Here is a 22,776-nt window from a genome sequence, read left to right on the forward strand (position 1 = left end):
TCAGTAAGTTACCACTTACAAACATCTAAGCATATCAGTTCCTGCTGAAAATTCTTCACGGGGTCCCCATTTCTTACAGTAATGGTGACGGTGATGACTGATGATGATAATGGTAATGATGACAGAAGTGGAAAGCAGTTAACGTTTATTTCACATTTATATGTCAGGTACTGTTCTAAGCATTTGACACGTATGAATTAATTTAAGTCTATGAAATAGGTACTATAATCACGCCCATTGGAGGAAGAGAGAGAGTTAATAATTTGCCTCAGGTTACACAGCAAGTGGCAGAGCTATGGGGTTCAAACCCAGGCAGTCTGGCCCCAAGGCCCCCGTACTAACCGCTCTTCCAAGGCCCAGCTGGTAGGCATGACTAACTAAAGAGATTTTCATGTGGGCCTTGACTAGCCTATCTTCCCCTTCCCAGGCAGATGGTGAACTTTCCACACTTCTCCCAAGAACACATGCCTTTCTGTTTCCCTGCCTGAACATGACCTTTCTGCCTGGAGAGCTCTCTCCTCATCCTCTGCCTGATGCACACGTAATCAGCCTTAAGTCTCGGCTCAGACACAACCTCTCCTTTCTCTGTGATGCCTTCTCCAACTCCCTCAGTTAGACTTAGATGGTCTTTCTTCAATGTTCCTGCTACATTTTTGTCTTTTAAAAGAAAAAATTGTACACTCATGTTCATAGCAGCATTATTCACAATAGCCAAAAGGTGGAAGCCACCCAAGGGTCCATCAACAGAAGAATGGAGAAACAAAATGTGGTATATATACACAATGGACCATTATTCAGCCTTTGAAAGGAAAGAAATTCTGACACATGCTACAACATGGATGAACCTAACGGACACTATGCTAAGTGAAACAAGCCAGTCACAAAAAGACAATCACTGTATGATTCCACTTATATAAGGTACCTAGAGTAGTCAAATTTATAGAGACAGACAGTAGAATGGCGGTTGCCAGGGGCCGGGGGCAACAGGGAGTTGTTGTTTAATGGGTACAGAATTTTAATTTTGCAAGATGAAAAGAGTTCTGGAGATTGGTTGCACAACAATGTAAATGAACTTAACACTACTGAACTGTACACTTAAATAATGATTAAGGGGGCCAGCCCCGTGGCATAGCAGTTAAGTGTGCGCACTCCACCTCGGTGGCCCAGGGGTTGCGAGTTCGGATCCTGGGCTCGGACTTACGCACCGCTTATCACGCCATGCTGTGGCAGGCATCCCCCCTATAAAGTAGAGGAAGATGGGCACAGATGTTAGCCCAGGGCCAATCTTCCTCAGCAAAAAGAGGAGAATTGGCAACGGATGTTAGCTCAGAGCTATTCTTGCTCATAAAAAAAAAAAGATTATGATGGTAAATTTTATGTTGTGTGTATTTTACCACAATTTAAAAATAAAAGAGAAAAAAATTTCCCTGATTATAGGACATTAAAAAAAATAAAACCCCTCAGATAAAGTAAAAAAGTCTTCTTTAACCAACCACTTTAATGATTTGGTATATATATCCTTCCAGATATTTTATCATACATATCAATAATATATGCATATCATATACATTTGTTTTTACTATTATGAATCAGATTTTCTTCCATTATATCATCTAACAGGTTATTGCTGCTATCATATAAAAGAACTACTGATTCTTAAAATATTTATCTTGAACACAATCACCTTTCTGAACTCCTGTTAGTTCCAATAGTTTTTTTTTTAACTGTTTCTCTTGGATCTTGTGGGAAGACCTATCTATAAATAATGACAATTTTGTCTCTTGCTTTCCACTATTTATACTCTCATTCCTTTTTCTGTCTTATTGCACTGGCTGAATCAACGCAAAAATCATTTTTTTGCAAAAAAAAAATATCAATGGCAGGAGGCATTCTCAATCTTATAACTGTTTTTAATGAGAATACTTAAGTGTTTCACCATTGTGCATCATGTTCCCTTTGGTTTCTGACAAATATTCTTTATCTTGTTAAGACATTTCCTTATTTTTCATCTAGAATGGACATCAAATTTTGTCATTTAACAAAAATATGGTTTTTCTTCTTTAACTTATTAATTTAATGAATTACATGAATAGATTTCCTAATGTTGAGCCATACTTGCATTCCTAGAATATAAACTATGCTTTGTACACTAAGCAGGATGCAAAAATCCTAACCATTTTCTTTACTTACACTGTTTTTTTTTTAGGCTTTGATATTAAGATTATCCTAACCTCATAAAATAAGCCGCAAACATCTTTTTTTACACTTTGGAAGAGTTTAAATGATAATGAAACAATCTGGTACCACAAAAGTTTGTTAAAAGAAAACTTATAGACCATTGGGCCTATTGGCTTTTTTGGTGAGACAGGGAGTATAAATTTTTTAAAAGTCTGTCTCATATTTTTATGGTTATTGATCTATTTAATTTTCTTCTTTTTAGTATATTTTAATAATTTGTATTTTATTGCATTATAAAGTTGTTTGATTTTCCGTTTCTCCCAGCCACAACTTCCTCTAAAGCAGGGGGTCATCATAACTAGCATATAGTAGGATACACACACACATACACACATAATAGATTAGATATTCTAAGTATAGACAGCTATGTCTATCATATATCAATATAAGTGACGAGACCAGTGGCACAGAACTGCTCCCTCAATGAGCCAGTTAGTGTCACATTATCTCTATTCTCTAAACGGACTGTATGTCTAGCTCTAGTGAGGTTGTTCTCAAACTTAATCACAAAAGAGAAATGCATATGAACCTGAATGATTCAATCCCGAACAATCTCCCAGGTGGCTCCCAAGAATAGTACATTATCATATCCTTCTGGTGCAAATATAAACTGTTACAGTGTTTAGAGAAAGCAATCCAGAATTATCTATAAAATTAAAATATATATACCCTTTGATCTAGCAATTCCATGCCCGGAAACCTATCATAGAGAAATCAAAGCACAAATATATAAAGATATATAGGGAGATACTGCAGTAGTACTTATAATGGGGGAAAAAAACCAGAATGAAGTGAATGTCTATCGAAGGGGGAATAATTGAATAAATTACAGCAAATCTACACCACAGAATATTATGCAGCAAATAAAGAAAATGAGTTAGCTTTATACTACTTGACTTAGAAGGATTTACTGATACAATATTAAACAAAAAAAGCAAGATAAAGAGAAGTAAACCCATTTAAATGTAACGCATGTGTGTGTGTATTTTCTATAGTTTATAGGAGGCTGGAGAAAGATATGAAAGGATACTACCAGACTATTAATGTTGGTTTCATGGGAAGAGATAATAAAGAGAGGGATTGAGGGACATTTCAGATTTTTTTTTAAACTTTCTTCTTTGTACTTTTCTGTAATGTTTTAATTTTTTAAAGAAAGTGAATGCATTATATACTCAGGAAAAAAATAAAGTTATTTTCATTGTATAAAATAAAAAAACCCACCAGGGGCTAGGGCGGTAGGAGGTGGGCACAAGGGGTGGAGGGATGCACTTATACGGTGACTGATAAACAATAATGTACAACAAAAATTTCACAATTTAAATAAATAAATAAATAAACCCAAAACACCCATTTCTGTCCTGGGGGTCAGCGTACATGCTAACGACTGGAAAGAGCAAGCGCATCTTTGTACACAAGAAGGAAAGCACGTCTCCAGCAGCGCTTTGTTTCTTTCTAGGTCTCACCTGGGCTGCCGTGGCTGCAGTTTGTAGGAGGCGGGACTCTTCCCATAGGCACCGGGCCACAATTCGGGCAATCTCCATTGGCTTCTCAAGATATCTGCTCTATAAGTAGGAGAGAAAGAGAATGAAAAGCTGCAGTAAACTAAGGAGATGTGGACCAAACAAAGCGTTATATTTACTACACGAAACAACAGAACAAGGGCCTCAGAGTCTGGCTGCAATCAGTGGGAGATGAAGGGGAGAAGAAGAAAGGCAATCACGATGAGCTGTACTTCTGGGAGAGAAGGCACAGTAGTTTGAGTCTTTGGATTGTATGTTATCCTGTCTTATAGGGAGGCCACCAACTTTGTCAAGGAACATCCAATTGTGGTCAAACCTTTAACAGTTAAGAGTAAGAGTCATCTTCCTATGAGGAGACCTAGTTACAATCATGTTATTAACATGCTAACATAGTATGATTAACATAACAATCACGTTATTACTTCAACTGGCCAAAGAAGTGAATCTTAGGTAATGATGCTCAAGGGTGAGTATACAGAGATCTGAGAAAGGGCTGATTACTTCTCCTTTGATTTAAAGTACAAGATAGGTTCTCATTAGCCAGATGAGAAAAGAAATACTTCCAGGAAAGAAAGCTAAAACTCTACTGTGCAGGTTCAGTTTCTCCTCTACTCAGCTTCTCCTCACACCTGAAGGAACTGCTTGATTCTTCGCAGATTGTGCTGATAGAGAACATTTGACTCTTGGAGGAAGCGGCTGTACTGCTGGTCAATCTCACCCAAGAGATTATGAAACACCAAAGTGGCATGTGACTCTTTGCTAGCCGCATATGCCCTAGGAAAAGGAAGAAAGACAAAGAATGAATCTGAAACCTGCACACGCACACGCACACACGCACACGCACACAGAGAAATCATCATCAAGAAGGAGGAAAAAAACAAGGCAAACCCGATGCTTTAATCCACTCATCCTTTTAGATTCATCTTGCTCAGCAACAATAAATATCAGTTTAATAATTATTAACAATTCTTCCAGATACTATTAGCCACTGTCATAGTCTATACTTATAAAATATTTGAGTGAAATGGACAAATAAGCAGTTTTGCTTTAAATTCTCAGTCAACTCGGTGGTCAGATTATTAGTAGCCAATAAGCAATCCCAGGCTAGGATGGCCTATCTCCAATATCTCTGAATCACCTCCCTGGCTCCTCACCAAATTCTGGCAAAACTAGGTCATAGGCCTGAATTAAACCAAAATTAATAGGTGGATCTGAATACATTAAAGTGAAGGAAGTAGTTTTTGGAATTCTGCGCCATTATCTCCGCTATGAACGAGTCTATTTCTCTTATTCTGTGTCTCTTTCCTTTAATTAAAGGGGAATCAGAAGTATGGACCCAAATTTCTATCCATGACAGAATTCTCATTCAGATAAAAAATATCTGTAGCACATCCCTGAAGCGTCAGAACACACAGGGATCTCACCAATGAAATGAGATCCAAATCAGCCTTTAAAACATCTGCCACCAAGCAGGTGTTTCAATGTGACAAAAGACAGTTACACTTCTAATATAGAAAATATTTATACAAGACTAAGAGTAGCTCTTTATCTCCTGATCTCTTTTACCCCATCACTTATGCCCATAAGTTTTTTGATGAAATAGTTAGCAAAGAGTTAAGCTAGAGCAGATCATGTCTCTTAACTCAAACCAGAACCTAACAATTTGGGGAGTTTCTCCAGAAAGACTTACCAATCTTGACTCTCAATCCAAGGGGCCAGAAACTGCCGCAGCTCCATCGGGAAGCTGTCACTGTACAGCTGATGAAGCTGCTCCAGGTACCGGGTGTCGAGCTGCTGCAGCTGATTCCATTGGGCCATCCTGCCGGATTCAGGGGTCCCAACTGTAAACCAAAGTGTTCATAGGGTCACTACAAGCACTAGTATGGGTAAATAATCTAGAAATACCTCATCTACCCAACATAGGCATCAGGTCTGTGATTAGGGATAAGGATGCTTTGGAAAGGATCCTGCCTGTTTCTCCCAGTTTAGAACAATACATAGACATTCACAATCTCTACCTCAGGAAACACATCACAGCTTCTTCTAAACTGGGATGACAACTTGGCATTATGCCGAGTTCTAGAATCCCTTATCTACCAGAGGTATGTGAAGTTGAAAAATGACAACTTCCAGATTTCCATTTCCTCATCTATAAAGCAGAGACCATAACTGCCACCCCTCAAGGCTGCTGAGATACTTCTAAAGCACCCAACTCAGTGCCTAGCACACAATAGATGTCAGCTTCTTTCTTTCCACTCTATACCCCTTTTAGGTGAGTGGGAGGTACATACAGTAAACCTGAACTAAGACCAAAATGTGAGATGTGGATGTTCAGGGAGGACAGAGAGCTAATTCTAAGACTACAAGTTTAAAAGTATAAGCAAGGATCTGCCTGGGATTCTCCCATTCAATGAAGAGTAATTTTGTTTTTTAAATTTCTCAGTCTGGGATAAGAAAGAAGAAAAGCTAAATACCAGGCATAGAAATTGTCCCCAGGTTGACGAACACCCCAGAGAAATGCTCAGGTATGAGAAACCAACCTGGCTAACCACCTTTAGTCCTCTTTCTGAATAGCTTGGGTCATGGAAATATCAATACAGACCAAGTAATCTTAAGAAGTTATAAAAATAACTATGAGTAATAGCCAAAGACCAAGATACGCACAGATCAAAGTATACTGAGATGGTTTTCTAGGATAGTGAGAACATTTAATGAAAGATTAAATACACACAAACATATACACGTAACTAAAGCTCTTCACTTACTTCTCAAAGAAGGCATGGAGAAGCATCTAATTACTGGCCCTTTCATAAAAATCACTGAGCAAACTGGTGACAAAACCGACAGGTCTTCTGTTCTCAAAGCAGCAAGTTTAATGGTCGCTCAGTGGTTCAGGATAAGGTTTTCTTACAGAACCTAAGAGGGCTGTGCTGCAGTTCTTCCCCTTTTGGGGAAGGACTTTTGGGAGGACAGACACAGAATACCCTCTTTGCTACTGCAGAGAAGGCATCAACTGGTCGAGCTCTCAAGCACATATTTCAGGAAAGCACAGGTAGTACTTTCTCAGCAGTCTGTTACATGGAATACTTACCAATCTAAGGCAAAATTATCCAATAGAAACGTAATGCAAGCCACATACGTAATCTTAAATTTTCTAGTAGCCATATTAAAAAAGAAAAAAGAAACAGGTAATTTTAATTTTAATAACATATTTTATTTAACCCAATATATCCAAAATGTTATCGCCTCAATATGAAATCATACAAAAATTGTTAATGAGATGCTTTACATTCTTTTAGTACTAAGTTTTCTAAATCTAGTGTGTACTTTACACTTACACAGCACAGACCTAAGGTATTTTCCCTCCTCAAGTACCAAGGGCTTAAATTCCACTGGTGAAAAAGTTCAGAAAAGCAAAGAAATGAGATTGTCAGAATGCAGTATTTGCCCCATTATACTGGAAAATAATGTTATCTTCCAATAATATTAGAGGGGAATAAGTAAGTTTCCTGGGTGTTTGGGACTTTTTTTTAACACTGTCTTCCTTCGTCTTAGGCACCTTCCAAACATTTCCACCTACCATCCCTTTGCAATTACCTGCCTCCTCGCCATCTCCCACCCCAAGACCAACCTGCCACAGTTCGGATGCTGTTTGGGCAGGGGTACAGGTACACTAAACACTGGCTGGAGTGCAAGCAGTAGCTGAAGCACATGCTACATGCTGGGGCATTGTAACCATGGTGTGTATTACCCTCAACAAGAAATCAAAGGCCATTAGAACTCTGACAATATTCACATTACGGCCAAGTTAAAATCTCCCTCATAGACTAAAAGCATCAGTCAGGATCTGCCTTATGTTCTCAGGACCTGATTTGCATAGAAATCTCTATAATATGCCAATTTATGTAGATTCTACTGTATGTGAATGTACCGAAACTCTAGACCTACCATATTGAAATATGGCAGCCACTAGCCACATGCGGCTATTACACTGGAAGTGCGGCTGGTTCAAACTGAGACATGCTGTAAATGTAAAGTACACGCTGGATTTTGAAGGCTTAGTACAAAAAAGAAGTAAGATATCTCATTAATATTGAAATGATATTTTAGATATATTGGGTTAAATGAAATACATTATTAAAATTAATTTCACTCATTTCTTTTTGCTTTTAATGTGGCTGCTAGAAACTAGAATGCAGATGTGCTTGCATTCTATTTTTATGGACACTGCTGCTCTAAACTATGTAACCAAAAAGCTGTTGTTCTCCTAATAAAGGATTTAAAGAAAAAGACACCTACTTCTCATAACTCCAGTGTTATAAACTAATAAAAAATAGACTAATTATTTGATTATCTTACAATGTAAGATACAAATGTAGAGCCATCACAGTCTTCTCCCTGAGGTTGCAAATTAAAACCATAAAGCAGCATCCCACTATATCTGCTCAATTATAGATTAACATCGGGGTCATACATGAATGTCTGTATTTTCAAATTAATGTACCATTAAAAACTACAAGTTGTTGGAAATTTTCCAATACATTTCTAGTCTATAACTCAGAAGGTTTTTTGTTATTCTTGTTTTGGTTTTAAATTGGGGTTTTAGTTACTTTCAGTAAGTGGTACAATAATTGTGCTATCTCTTAAACCAGAAACCAAATAGTGATCTTCTTACCAGCTGCTTAGCCACAAACCATATTTAACTAACAGGAGCCACAGGGCAATCAGACCAAATGCTCTTCATAAGAACTGCATATCCTTAAGAGATCACTAGCCAAATTGTCTAGGGAAACCATTGCCAACTAGCTCTGTGGTAAGTGTTTTACTGGAAAAAATTTTAGGAGAGCCCACTTTATTTCACAATCTCAATTCTGGTTTTTCAAATTACGAATTAATCTAAAGAACTCCACTATCTTCCAACTAAAGTATTTCTTATCTCCAGAATAATTCTAAGCCTGTGATTTAGTAACCACTTTCACTGACCTCCAGAACACAGAAAGTGATTTGCGCAACAATTTGAGTGCTGCATACCATTCTGGCACTCAACTCTGCACAGGAAAGAAGTCGATTCATGCTGCACAGTGGAGGGCTCAGGGCAGAACACAGACCTTAATTCTCTCAAGGTGTTTACTAAGTTTACGTTAGCAGATAGTAAATGTTAGCATACAAAGGAAAGATAAGCGCTCCTGGTTTCTACAACTGAAGAGAAAAGAAAAATAAAAATGAAACAGCAAGTCACCAAAGACTTTCTGGACTTTTCAAAACAGGAATTTCTCAACCCCTTGGGGATAACTTACCAAGAATAAGTCATAAGGCAAACAACTATTGTCTAATGGGGAACTTATTACTGTAAAGATCACTAAAAAAGTTCGTCCCAAGTCACAGTGCTCATTCATGTACTTCAATCTAAAGAAACCAAGGGATGCTGAGAAACCCAAGTCAGGACCACTTAACAGTGACCCCTTACTCATCCCATCATTTCGTAGAACTTCTTTTTACATTAAGACTTGTACTTCACATCCATGCACCAGAGGACTTACCACAGGGGTGAGGGAGTGAAGGGCGAAAGTGAGGAGAGGGACGAAAACCAGGTGCAAACAATAATCCAGAACAGAAAGCGATCTAAAGAAAATTTCTGTTCCACTTTGCAATGTGTCACAAGACTTTTCCTTGGGTGTCAGCCACACTCTACATTAGAAATATCTGCGTATTAAATAAAGCATACTTATATTTTATCTGTTGCCTACATTAAAAGCTCCTCTTTGCTGTCAGGAAAGGCACAGTGACTAAGGCAATCAAAGTAGAAAGTAACATAGAAATATACTTGCGCTAACTTCTATAGAAACCAGTCCTTTTAAGAAGATGTTTTAACAAGATTATAAAAATAATACTGGGGCCGGCCCTGTGGCTTGGTGGTTAAGTGCGCGCGCTGCGATGCTGGTGGCCCGGGTTCGGATCCCGGGTGTGCATCGAGGCACCACTTCTCCGTCCATCCTGAGGCCGAGTCCCACATACAGCAACTAGAAGGATGTGCAGCTATGACATACAACTATCTACTGGGGCTTTGGGGGGAAAAAATAAAATAAATTAAAAAAAAATAAAAATAAAAATAAAAATAAAAATAATACTGTTCACTGTGGAAAATTTGGAAAGATACAAAAAAAACCCCTCAAGGGCCGGCCCAGTGGCGCAAGCAGTTAAGTGCACACCCTCCACTGCGGGGGCCCAAGGTTTGCCGGTTCAGATCCCGGGTGCGCACCGATGCACTGCTTGGCAAGCCATGCTGTGGCGGCATCCCATATAAAGTGGAGGAAGATGGGCACGGAGGTTAGCCCAGGGCCAGTCTTCCTCAGCAATAGGATTAGGATTAGCAGATGTTAGCACAGGGCTGATCTTCCTCACACACACACACACACACACACACACACACAAAACCCTCAAAAGATAAAATCACCCATATCCTACCATCCCACTATCTAGAATTACAACTGACATATTGGTGTAATTTCTTTTAATCTACCTCAGAGTGTGTATATATATTTTATTTCTTTGTAAAAATTGAGATCATAGTATTTTTACAGCTTTGTATTCTCTTTAAAAAAATTTTTATACAGGAAACATTTTTCTATACAAAGAGATTTCTGTTTAAAGCCCAAAAACAACTATTTGGTTTCTATTAGTGTTTTCAACATAAACCAGTTAATCCCATTGAGGGCCACAGAATTTATTTATTTATATTTGCAAGCTCCAATTTATTTGTTCCCACCATACCACATTCCAGAAACAATATGAGGTAGCTGCAAACTCCTTAAAGTAAATTAGGGAAGAGAAAAAAATGAGAAAAAGTGAAAGTCAATAAATGCTGGACAAAGACACTCAACCTTCATGAAATTTTCACTGTAGGATAAAAGGTGTATGAATAGCAGGGAGGCCACATTTAAGTATTATAGCTTTAACTATTTAACCATTGATAATTTAACCATTCATAACTACCCTAGACATTAAGACTCTGGAATTTCAAATTTAAAAAAGATAATTCAAAATAAGTACACTCGTACAGTAAACATATAATTGTACTGCTTACAAATCCAAACAGTACTCTTATAACGTTTAAGACCAGATGTTTGCCTTTACAATAAGAAGTCTATACATAAATCTAGTTTTGATTTTGTAAAAAGACAAAATATTAACACTTGAGTGCCCAAACTATACTTATCGTAATTTTCAAAAATACTCAATACAACTCTTTCTTGCAGAAATGGACATTGAGGGGCCGGCCCCGTGGCTTGGCGGTTAAGTGCGCGCGCTGTGCTGCCAGCGGCCCGGGTTCGGATCCCGGGTGCGCACCGACGCACCACTCCTCTGGCCATGCTGAGGCCGCGTCCCACATACGGCAACTAGAAGGATGTGCAGCTATGACAGACAACTATCTGCTGGGGCTTTGGGGGAAAAATAAATAAATAAAATCTTTAAAAAATAAAAAAAGAAATGGACATTGAGATATAAGAGAATTTGAATTATAGTTCCCTACTAAGGTGGCAAAACTGAATATATGAAAGAAGTACTAAATTACTGGGGTGTAGAGCTCTGAGAAGTGAAGGAAAGAACAGGTTTTAATGACACTTGGAGAACTCAACACAAAAGTCTACCATCCCTCATTCTCCTGATCTCTCTTTAATTCTTCTTGGAAGAGTTAAAGAATCTTGTGCCAAGCACATTGTTTTTTCCCTTCCAAATCCTAACATGCATGTAAGGTCTTATCCCTAGCAGTACCTTCGTATAGTTATCTAATTTATATCCAGAAATATAGAGAATAAAATGTCAGATTTACAGTAAACTTTAAGAGGTGGAACCTACCAGGAATGTGAACAGCAAAAAGGAAAGAAAACCTAGTGCTCTGATCCATGAAGGACAAGCAGGATTTTTAGAAAAAACCAAAAGAACTACCCCAAATCTAGTGCTCACCCAGCTATCTTGGAGAAAAAGATTCTGAGAACTATAAATTACCAAGACCTCTTATTATTTCAAATCTAACAGTGTTAAGGAATTAAAAACAAACAAACTGATGTATTCTCTATACTTGATCTGGGACAGGCACCATATTTGATCACAAGTATTTCAGACTAAAGGAACAAGAACTAACAAAGATAATTCCCTCTAAATTGAAAGTAACACAACCAGGCATGCTTTGTCAATTACTGAGTGGGCAGTTTATGGTTAAAGCAGCCTGAGAACAGGTCTGACTCTAGGTAAAAACCACAAAACTGACCAGATTTGTGCGTCACACAGCCTCCCCACTTTGTGACACTTCCACTCTCTCAACCAGACACACTCCTCCGAAGCAGTGTGGTGTGAGGCCAAGGACACAGGGACTTTACACTGGATGGGCCTGGGGGCAAACCCCGCCTGCAATTTATCAGCTGTTTGTTTGGGGGACACTATCTGACTACTGAACAGGCTTCCTTTTCAGTAAAATGCGGAAGTATCCCTTTTTGAAGGATTGTTGTAAAAGTCAAAAAAATAATGGATGTACAGCATCCCTCCTACACGTTGCTGGCTGCACTTTACTGCTGTATTGTTCGTTCCTCCACAGCATCTCTCAACATTTCTTATGCTAAATCCATTTCCTCAATGCCCTGGGAAACAGAGATTAATTCTTCAGATTCGCCATGTTAAATGATAAAGCCAGCTTTCCCTGCTATGTAAAATGCATGCATTTTAATGGGCCTTTGTATCATATCCTGAGGGAGGGAGTAATGCTGGGATTTCCGGTATGTGTGTTTAGGGAGAAGGGGAGGACAGGAGGGTTGGGAGATGCCCTGATCAAATATCTCCATACATAGTTCACCTAAGGATAGCTCCAGGTCCTAAAAAGACTAAAGATGAAAACACTAACTGATATCCAAATGAAAGAAAAAGATGAAAAATAAGAACCTTGGTTTAAGAGCAGTCCAACTAATATTTATTGCTAATATTTATATAGCACTTGCTGTGTGTCAGGCACTGTTTTAAGCACTTGATATATATTTATTTACTCATTTCATCCTCACAACAGCCCTATGAGATAGACACTATTTTTATCCCCATTTAACAGAGGAAGAAACTGAGGCACAGAATTTTAAGTGATTCACCCAAGGTCATACAGGTAGTAAAGGCATGGAGCTGGAATCAACCCAAATAATCTGTTTTCAGAATTCCTGCTCTTAACTACTATGCTCAAGTGGGAGTTTTCACTGATTTTTAAGTAACCTGTGAGTCAACCATAATACCAAGCCAATGTGACCTCACAGTATTTTAACAGCCATAGTGTTCAATTAAAAGATCTATTAGTCCTGCTGTAACTGGCCCACATCTAGAATGATATTCTTATTGTACCGCAATTTAAATGGTGCAATAAAAACCAAACACAGTCAGGGAGGGGCAGTCAGGGTATGAGGAGTCCAAGAACTTGAAGGTTTTGCCCAGTAAGAAGACTTGGGGAGCAGGAAGTGGGGTTAGGAGAGAAAAAGATAAATTACAGAAGAATGGCTCTTCAAATTCTTGGAGTTCTGTGCGTGAGAGGGGAAATCACTCCAGAACAAGAAACTGTTTCCCCATACCATCTACTCCCAAATTCTACCCTCTGGGGTAGTTCCCTCAGCATGTAGAGGTTCTCACCCTGGCTGCAGATTAGAACTACAAGGGCAGATATTTAAAAAAAAAAAAACAAAAAAAAAAAACAGAGATACCTGGGAACTAAACCAGGTGCCAAATCCCAATCGCTGAGGGTGGGAACCAGGTTTTGATATTTAAAAGCCCCTAGGATGATGCTAATGGTGTGGCCAGATTGAGAACCTGGGAATAAGAGCAGAGATCAGGGCTCAACTCTGGATGCACAACAGAATCACCTGAGGGGCTCTGAGACGCCAGATGCTGGTTCCTACTCCAGATGTACTGAATATTAATCTCCAGAGATGGGGTCCAGGCAGCTGTAATGAAGCAGAACACTGCAGAGGCTGTATAAGGAGACTATGGCACGAGATGAGGTTGGAGAGGGCTCTCCCCGTGTAAGCCATACTAAGAAATAACAACTCTCGTCCAAGGGCAATGGGGAGGTCTGAAAAGTTTTAAGTGGACAAGTGACAATTTGATTTACATTTCAGAAAGATCCCTCAGGCTGCAACAATCAAGGTGAGAGACGGCAGCAGCCCAAACTTGGGTAGCAGCATCAGAAATGTTTTGAAGTGGACATCTTCCAGAGATATTAAAGAGGGAGACGTGATGGGGTCTGGTGACTGGTTGAAGGGCAAAAGCAACTCAGGGAAAGGGAGGAGTAAGGAATAACCTCACAGGTTCTGTTGCACTTGGTGCTCAAACGGAGGTTAAATGCTCACCCTGAGAAATGTCACAGCAGTAATTCCAGTATTGGGAGAGCAACTGGGCCAGATAGCCTTTAAAGACTGTCCAGTCTATAAATTATAATCAGGCTCGATTCTGTCAAGACATTGAGGTTACTGCAATCCAAGAATAAATGCTGCAGTAAAAGTAGTGAACTGATATTTAACAAAAAAAGGTCCAGGGTTACTAAAAAGTCCAGTCTACTCCCCTACTTAAAACCCACTGATGACTCTGCATTGTTCTTAGGCTGAAAAGCAAAATATGCAACATTAAGGCAGAACAATGTTGTGCTCAGAGCACGAATCCTGGAGCCACAGGCCCAGACTTGAATCCTGGCTCCACCTCTTAAACGGATGTGAGCTAGTGCCAGGTTTCTAGCCGCTTTGTGCCTCGTTTCCTCATCTGTAAAAAGAGGAGAAAACAGGACTTACCTCACGGTGTCGCTGTAAGAACTAAATGAGTTAATGTACACAAAGCACTTAGGACACAGCTGGCTCACAGCATGTAAGTGTTTGTAAGTATTATAAAGGGACCCGACGGCCTGGCTGGCCCTGCCTCTCTTGCCTCAGCTGGCACCAGCCTGTTGGCTGAGGTCTGGACACTCACTCTGCTCTTCTTTCAGCTGCTCAGAAACACTGAGGCCTCCCCCCACAGGCCGTCCACACGCCTTCCTTCTATCACATCACCATTGCTTGGACTCGAGCCCCATGACTCCATAACTGGCACTCTGCCGGACTGCCAGCTCCATGAGGGCAGGAAAAGCCTTGGCTTTTGCTCACTAGTGTGTCCCCCACACCCCCTCAGCATCAAGCAGAGTGCTCAGCTCATAATGGGTGCTCAAAAAACACGTACTGAACGAATAAACTGCTGACATGAATTACAACTACATTGAGTGAGTCAGGTGAGGACACTGCATCCACGAAGACGTAGTCTGAGGAGCAGACCACCTCTTTCAGTTTTGCTATTTTTTTTAGATTTTATTTATTTATTTTTCCCCCAAAGCCCCAGTAGATAGTTGTCTGTCATAGCTGCACATCCTTCTAGTTGCTGTATGTGGGACGTGGCCTCAGCATGGCTGGAGAAGCGGTGTGTCTGTGCGCACCGGGGATCCGAACCCCGGCCACCAGCAGCGGAGCGCGAGCACTTAACCGCTAAGCCACAGGGCCGGCCCCAGTTTTGCTATTTGAAAAATTCAAGGATGATCCTTCAGTGACCTTCTAATAAGAGTAAAATCAGGGCCAGTCCTGTGGCTTAGCAGTTAAGTGCACGCGCTCCGCTACTGGCGGCCCGGGGTTCGGATCCCAGGCGTGCACCGACGCACCGCTTCTACGGCCATGCTGAGGCCGCGTCCCACATACAGCAACTAGAAGGATGTGCAACTATGACATACAACTATCTACTGGGGCTTTGGGGGGAAAAAAGGAGGAGGATTGGCAATAGATGTTAGCTCAGAGCCGGTCTTCCTCAGCAAAAAGAGGAGGATTAGCATGGATGTTAGCTCAGGGCTGATCTTCCTCACAAAAAAAAAAAAAAAAAGAGTAAAAGCACTCCCCCAGCTCAAAAACACACACTAACTTCTTACTGTCCAATTCAAAAGCTTGACCCCTGGCTGAGGCTCCCCATCTCCTCAGCCAATTTTGGCTACCTCTAGCTCCTCTCTCCAGCCTGAAGATAACTTACAAAAATGTCCTGTCTTCCGTCCAGTCAACTTATCTCCCCTCACCCCCGCCCCCTAAAGACTTTGCTCCTTTCTCACATATGTTCTTGCCTGAAACGTTTTTCCCCTTGGTGGCATTATATGTTCCTTTCCTCCTCTGTTGGAGAGGCTTTCCCTAACCTCCCCTCTGGTCCAATCACTGCTTTAACTCTGAATACCCACAGTGCTTACATGTGCGGCTGAGGCTCATTCTTGTTTTGATTCCATCTCCTCCATTTGAGGAGGAGCTCTCTGCTGGCAACCCTCTTTGTATCGTTCTGATTTAGAGCTTCAAACCAGATCTTAGATTTAAGACACCAAACGAACATTTCCTTTACTCACATTTGCACACACACACATAAATACCACCTCCGCTGCAAAAGTTTCTACTGAACAGTCACTGATGGTCACAGAACTTAAAAGCGTGGCACTAATATGGCAACCACATCTAGGAAAACAAGATTAGCTCTACCCTGTATGTTTGGTTACCTAGAATCTGGAGGTTTTTCTGGAGAAAAGCAAAGCATCCTTCCAATGAGCTGTGAATGCTGAGGGACTCACCCTCACAGGAATCAGAGGCAGGCTGCCAATTTTTTAAAATAGGAGTATAGCCCTTGAGAAACAACTGTAGGTTGGGCAAGCAAATCGTCATGTCAAAATTTCCAGGCTTGAAGGCAACTGAAGGGAGGAGAAGGGCAAGTTGCTGGAAAAAGCCTGTGGGTACTGTTATCTTTGGCCAAAGCCCCAATAAAGAGTCATAAAAGCATCCACCAATCTAGAATGCTATGTAAATTACTAATATTCTTTTAAGACAGGCAACTGAAACAAAGCAGAGAAAGGGAACATACATTTCAGAATCTTGATGTCACATACCCACAATATAGCTCAACACTTACTGAAGAGAAGGAAGAACCTTTCTCAAACTTATTCAGGTCACTTTCCCTATAAGAGATATTAAAGTAATCCTGGTCACTTAGCATGGAGCAATATATAACTGTCGGGGGGCTAAGAATCCATATCCATGGATCCTGTGTTAGAACTCCTTCCTTCAAAGTAACTACGGTTTAGGGGCAGAACCTCAAATTCAAAGGGCATTTGTGGTGTTGTAAAACATGGCCCCAAATTCTTTGATATGCTTCCCATTGAGAGAAGGGATGTTTGTCCCCTCCCATTGAATCTAGCTAAGCCCATGATGGCTCCAACCAACAGAGTATGAGGGAAGTGTCGATACGCAGCTTCCAAGGCTATGTGCTTCTACCTGATTTTCTTGGAAGGCTCATTCTCCAGAACCCAGCCAACATCCTGTGAGAAGCCTGAGAAAGCAGAGGCCACGTAGAGATGCTTGGTCTACAGTCCCAGCTGAGATCAGCCTTTGACTTTTCCCAGTCCAGGCATTAGCTATATGAGTGAAGCAGCCTCCAGATGATGACTGCCCCCAGATGTTGAAGTCTTCCCAGCTGAGGCCCCAGACACTGTGAAGCAGACGAGCCACCCTTGCTCTGCGGATCGGAATTCCAGCCCACAGAATCTGTGAGCACAAGAAAATGGTTGCTGCTTTACACCGCTAAATTTGAGGTGGTTTATTGCATTTGGTGACTGGAACAACATTTTTAGTAATATAGTGATGAAATACTGTCTTTATAGAAAGTCCAGCTTCCTTGAGAAAAGAATTCATAGTTTTAAAGGAAAAGGATTTGCTGTTAAAACTGTTTTAATAATAAACGTCTTCTTTCCAGGCCAGCCCCGTGGCTTAGCGGTTAAGTGTGTGCACTCCGCTGCTGGCGGCCCAGGTTCGGATCCCGGGCGCGCATCGACGCACCGCTTCTCCAGCCATGCTGAGGCCGCGTCCCACATACAGCAACTAGAAGGATGTGCAGCTATGACATACAACTATCGACTGGGGCTTTGGGGGAAAAAAATAAAATAAAAAAAAAGGCAATTAAAAAAAAAAATAAAAGAAACGTCTTCTTTCCTCTATGCACTCACTTTCTAAATCATTCATCCAGTCCCACTCCTTCAAAATAACATCTACACACTGACAATCCCCAAATTTCCAAGCCTCGCTCTATCCTCTCACGAACTCCAGAGTCTATATCCAACAGCCTACTCGGTATCTCTACTTGGATATCTAACAAGCACCTCAAACTTAATGTACCCAAAATAACTCCTTCATTAAAAACTTCTCCCAGCCAGCTTCCTCTCCAATCTTCCTCATTTTAGCAAATGATAACTCCATTCTTGCACATACTTAAGCTAAAAACCTTGAAAATAAGCCTTGACTCCAGTCTCTCTCTCCTCCTTTTTTCTTCCTCCCTCTCTCCTCCCACATCTGATCCATTAACAAATCCTGGTGGCTCTACTTTCAAAATGTATCTAGAATGTGAGCACTTCTCATCCCCTCCACTGCTACAATCTTAATCCAAGCCACCATCATCTCTTACGTAGACCTACTGGACTGAACTCCTAACCAGTCTTGATGCTCTCACCTTTGTCCCTCCACAGTCTCTCGACCTTACAGATGCTTTCAAAATACGAGTCAGATCATTTCATTCCTCTGCTCAAAACCCACACAGAAAAAAATCCAACTCCTGCCATAGCCCACGAGTAATCCATGTCGTCCCCCGATGCCTCTCTGCCCTCCTTTCCTGCACACTCCCCTTTGTTCACACCTGTCTCCTTTCCTCTCCTGGACCCCACCATGCCCATTTCTGCTCCATGCCTCTTATACTTTCTTCTCTGCCCGGAAAGCTCTTCTGCTAGATAGCTACCTCCCTCACTTTATTCAGGTCTCTGCACAAATGTCCCTCGACACCACTCTATCTAAGACAGCACATCTACCCCTGCTGAATTTTTCTTCACAGTCCCCATAACCCTCCAATATACCATATATTTCTTTTTTGTTATCTCCTTCCTCTACCACCCACTAGGGATGTGAGCTCCCTAAGAAAAAAGACTTTCTTCCGCTCACTGCTGCTTCCCCAGGACCTAGAAGTTGCTCCAATAAGTGTTGAATAAATGAATGAAAAGTAAATAAGTTTTTTAAAAAATCTGTAACATGCTTTTAACACAGAGAAGATTGACGTACCTTAAGCTAATTAACTTCACATAATGGCATAAACTGGTCTTCCTCAAACATGAGCTAACAGGTTCAATAATTCATGCAAATTTACTGTAAGTGACAAAACAAATATATAAAGTTTCCCAATAGAAGAATTTATACTAAAATGTAAGCCTCAAAACAAAAAATTTTTTAAATATAATGCTTTTCCTATAAAGCTAAACTGTTATATAGTAAACTCGTTTCTCCTTAAATTGCAACAATGAAACTGCAGCACCTTTTCATCATCTAAAAGAGGCCATTTCATGACATGTGCCTGCTGGAAGTATTTGAGAATCTAAGAAATTACACCATAACTAAATATTGACATGTAGATGCTAAAACAAGGCATCTCATAAAGCATAAAACCACTTGGATGAGTAGGTTTATTTTGAGATATTTTCAAAGTGAAAGGTCTAAGACCCAACCTAGAGTCAATAGTAAATCTTTTTACACAGTAACTATATGGCCTGCTTTTCAAGGCACTTGGGATCCAACTTAATAACAAAAAGCATTTTTGTTGTTGTTGTTGTTTTTTAAGAGCTCTTAAAGCATATAAAATCCAACCTCCCCATTTTGCAGACACAGAAATAGACCACTGACATGAGCATCGGGAACAACATCCAATAGGCAGCCTCTTGACTAGTCTAGTGTTCTTTCCACCACAACGTGATTTAAGAGGCAAAGAGCAGATCAAGCCTTCAACTCTCCAACTGGAAAAATATGGTTAGAGAGGGAAAAAAAAGTCTGACTACAAACAGAAAAGCATCTATCCAGGCAGAAAAATAGGTCACAGTTGTTATTCTCCTGAAGAGAAGTATTTTGTTGTTGGGATTAAAAAAAAAAAGTTTATCACATAACTGTGACCTCAGTAGATAAAAATGCACAGAAGAAATACATCATTTCTCAGAGGTTTCCTTTTCTTTCCCCAGTTTTATTGCGATATAATTGACATATAACATTGTATTAGTTTTAGGTGTGTAACATAATGATTTGATATACGTATATACCACAAAATGATCACCACAATAAGTTTAGTTAATATCCATCACCTCACATAATTACAAATATTTTTTTCTTGTGATGAGAACTTTTAAGATCTACTCTCTTAGCAACTGTCAAATATACAGTACAGTATTCGTAACTACAGTCACCATGCTGTACATTATATCCCCATCTCGGAAGTTTTCAGCCAAGCTGTGACATTTAGGAGGCCACATGTAAACATGTTGATGGCTCACTGGACATTTGAGTGCCTCTTACCAGGTGCTTTGCTAAGCCCCGAGAACAAAGAGTTAGAGAACTCACAGTCCCTACCAGGGCAAGAGGAATGCACAACTCCCGCGGGCACATAACTCCAGAATAACGAGGCGAATGGTGCTCCTGGGAGTTGTGCAATCTGTCCCTACTATCAAGGAAGATACAGTTTTGAAAGAAGGAAGATATATAACAAGATAATTACATGAAAATGGAATGGTGCTACACTGGAAGGCATATACTTTACAAGGTATAGTGGCCCTACAAGAGAGGTGGTAATTCTAGAGAGGAAGGGGTAACCAGTCAGAGTAGAGGGAACAGCATGTGCCAACGCAGGAAAGCTCAAGAGAGCGTGACATAGATCTTCTGGTTTAACATGATCCAAAAGCCTATTAAAGTGACAGTAAAGCAGGGGTAATGGGGACAAACCCACAAGGAATGGGAAATGAGATGACAGGGGACAAAAGATGTCCATAGAATTCTGGAATCCAGAAAACGGAGAGATGGTAACTGACCTAGCACAGCTGAGAACACTGAACAGTAAGTGCCTGCAGAAGGGATATCCAGCCAGAAGTATGCCGTATACCCCCAAAAAGCTCGAAGTTGGAGGTAGTAGGTATGGTTGAAGGCAGGAACAAAAGGTTTGGTTGAAAAATCTGTATAAAGAGCATTTAGATTCCCCACATAACTACCGCCTTTTGAACCCAACAGGAGATAGAACGCTTATTCTCTAGAGAAAGCCGAGTCCGGACTTGGGGACACCAGCTGAGGACACAGCTGAGGGCAGGAGAATCACTGAACTAAAGCATGGAGAGCAGGTGAGGAGTGACATCTATCAGCTCCCAGAACCCTAGCAGCCAGGGCCTCCCCCAGTCACCCCACAGTGAAGCCCAACAAGCACAGAAGACCATCCAACTTTTTACTGAACATAACTAAGAACCATCATGCTTTTGAAGAAAACCTCCAATAGGAGAGAGAGTAATGAACACAAGGAAAAAGGAACTCAGGATCAGAGAATACTAGGAGCAGACAAAAACTTCACAAAACTATAAATAATATCCTCAGAGAGACAAATTATACCCATTAAACAGGAATTGAATAAAAATGAAGATGAAGATGAAGCTGGCAACTGAAAAAGGGCTCCTGAAATTGAAAGTGACAGCCAGAACTAAAAATTAATAGATGGGTTGAAAGACAAAGCCAAGGAAACCCCCTAGAATGTAATCCACAACAAAAAAGATGGAAAATAAAAGTGGAGGGGAAGCAAAAAACAAAATTCAGATGATCTGTCCAGAAGATTCAGTATCTGACCAAGAGGATTCACAGACAAAGAGAAGGGAAAATGGTAAGATGGGAATTATCAAAGAAATAACAAGAATTTCGCTTTCTAGATTGAAAGGGACCCATCTAGTACCCAACCCAATGAACATAAATGGACCCACACGAAGGCACATGCTATGAAATTTCAGAACAGCGGGAATAAAAAAGTTATACAGACTTTCAGAGAAAAGAAACAGAAACAGAAAAGAAACAGAAGAGGATCAGAAACCAGAACAGCATCAGACTTTCAACACAAATGCTGAAGGATTCAAAGCCAATCGAGCCAACAATGCCTTCAAAATGATGAGCAAATGATTCAGTGCCCACCCAAATGATCATTCAGGTGTGAAGAGAGAATAAAGATATTTCAGATACACAACACCTCAAGACAGTTACTTCCCAGGGCCAGCCTGGTGACCTAGTGGTTAAGTTCGCGTACTCCGCTTTGACGTCCCGGGCTTCACAGGTTTGGATCCCGGGCACAGACCTATACACACCATTCATCAAGCTATGCTATGGCGGCATTCCACATACAAAATAGAGGAGAAGTGGCACAGATGTTAGCTCAGGGACAATCTTCTTCAAGCAAAAAGAGGAGGATTGGCAATGGATGTTAGCTTATGGCCAATCTTCCTCACCAAAAAAACAAGTTACTTCCCATGCATCTTTTCTTGATAGCCTGTTACTAGAACATGTGCTTCAGCAAATGAAGCAGTAAAGCCAGAAAGAGGAAGACATGGGATCTAGGAAAAGGAGAATCCTATGTGGGAGAGTGGTAAAAGGAGACCCAGATTGCAGCAGGACTAGGGGAGGTTGGCAAGAAAATAATGCGTAGATTTTTCAACATGTTGAAGTATCTGAAGTAAACTGCCAGGCATTTGAGAGACCTGCTGAGACATCTGGGGAAGGTTAGCATAGGTATAAGAAAACTAAACAATTTTTTAAAATAAAAATATTAACTCCATGAAAAAACAAATAAGTGTATGTGAAAGGAAACATAATCATAGTACACCACATGGCTTATCAGTGAACAATATTTAGTCAAAACAAAATATACTGATTAGTGGTTTAACTAAGGTGGTTTAAAAATTATGACAATCATATTGTGAAGTATGGAAAGGAATAGCAGTGGTGAAAGAAATAAATCTCCACCAATGATAACAGGAAGTTAAAAGGTGTCTAAAATTTGATATATCAAAAATAGCAGTATAAGCCTATCACTTAGAAGCATGGAAGTAAATAACAGAAGAAAAAGCTAAATGCTTTGAAAG

General features: G+C 40.3%; 1 protein-coding gene across 4 annotated transcripts in view; it reads right to left on the reverse strand.

Annotated features, from left to right (window-relative positions):
- STAT3 (signal transducer and activator of transcription 3) overlaps window positions 1-22,776 on the reverse strand; it is a 63,736-nt gene that overhangs the window by 23,514 nt on the left and 17,446 nt on the right. For all 4 annotated transcript variants that reach the window (XM_004434454.3, XM_014790658.2, XM_004434456.3 and 1 more), the window contains exons 2-4: window positions 5,449-5,599; window positions 4,388-4,532; window positions 3,702-3,800 (exon numbers count right to left, since the gene is read on the reverse strand). In XM_004434454.3, coding sequence (XP_004434511.1) covers window positions 3,702-3,800; window positions 4,388-4,532; window positions 5,449-5,576 — 372 coding nt within the window. In that variant the 5' untranslated portion in view covers window positions 5,577-5,599. The remainder of the gene's footprint in view (window positions 1-3,701; window positions 3,801-4,387; window positions 4,533-5,448; window positions 5,600-22,776) is intronic.

This window comes from Ceratotherium simum, chromosome 16, assembly GCF_057802395.1.
Source record: "Ceratotherium simum simum isolate JZ-2026a chromosome 16, ASM5780239v1, whole genome shotgun sequence".
NCBI lineage: Eukaryota > Metazoa > Chordata > Mammalia > Perissodactyla > Rhinocerotidae > Ceratotherium > Ceratotherium simum.